General features: G+C 40.3%; 1 protein-coding gene across 1 annotated transcript in view; it reads right to left on the bottom strand.

Moving 5' to 3' along the window:
- The window catches only part of LOC119587755 (crustacean hyperglycemic hormones 4), a 1,205-nt gene extending 1,027 nt beyond the window's left edge, over positions 1-178 (bottom strand). The window contains exon 1 of the mRNA XM_037936441.1: positions 82-178. Within this exon, the coding sequence (XP_037792369.1) occupies positions 82-99 (18 nt within the window). The 5' untranslated portion in view covers positions 100-178. The remainder of the gene's footprint in view (positions 1-81) is intronic.
- Between the last annotated feature and the right edge of the window lie 283 nt (positions 179-461).

Genomic DNA, 461 nt, shown 5'->3' on the forward strand with positions numbered 1-461 from the left:
CAGTTACATATTTCAAGCCGGTTTTGTCAGTCTACGGCTTCAAAAATCCGAACGGAAGATCGCACAACAAACGGCGCTTACCGTGTTAAGAGCTACCATTGCAATTGACACGAAACTCGGAATAGTTAGTTGCAACGCAGTTCTCTCTCTGCAGTGATACTGGATACCATTTACATCCAGCTTATATATATACTACCGATGGCTAGTCCCCCAGAATAAGCAAAAAACTTATTTTTTTATTTGTTTATTTTTTCAATCAGCTGCAATAGACTTATTTGATCCCCTTTGACACAGAGGTGCTCATTAAAATGCATTTGTCTGTGCTCCTAACAGCGCGCAGATAGGCACTCCGGCACTCCAAAATCGCGATCGTATGAAAGGTGGGGAAATATGGGTGGGAATTCATGCGAAAACTGCAATTAGGGTTTGGTTATATTTTTTTTCTTTTCGGTATTGAAAAT

This window comes from Penaeus monodon, chromosome 23, assembly GCF_015228065.2.
Source record: "Penaeus monodon isolate SGIC_2016 chromosome 23, NSTDA_Pmon_1, whole genome shotgun sequence".
Lineage (NCBI taxonomy): Eukaryota > Metazoa > Arthropoda > Malacostraca > Decapoda > Penaeidae > Penaeus > Penaeus monodon.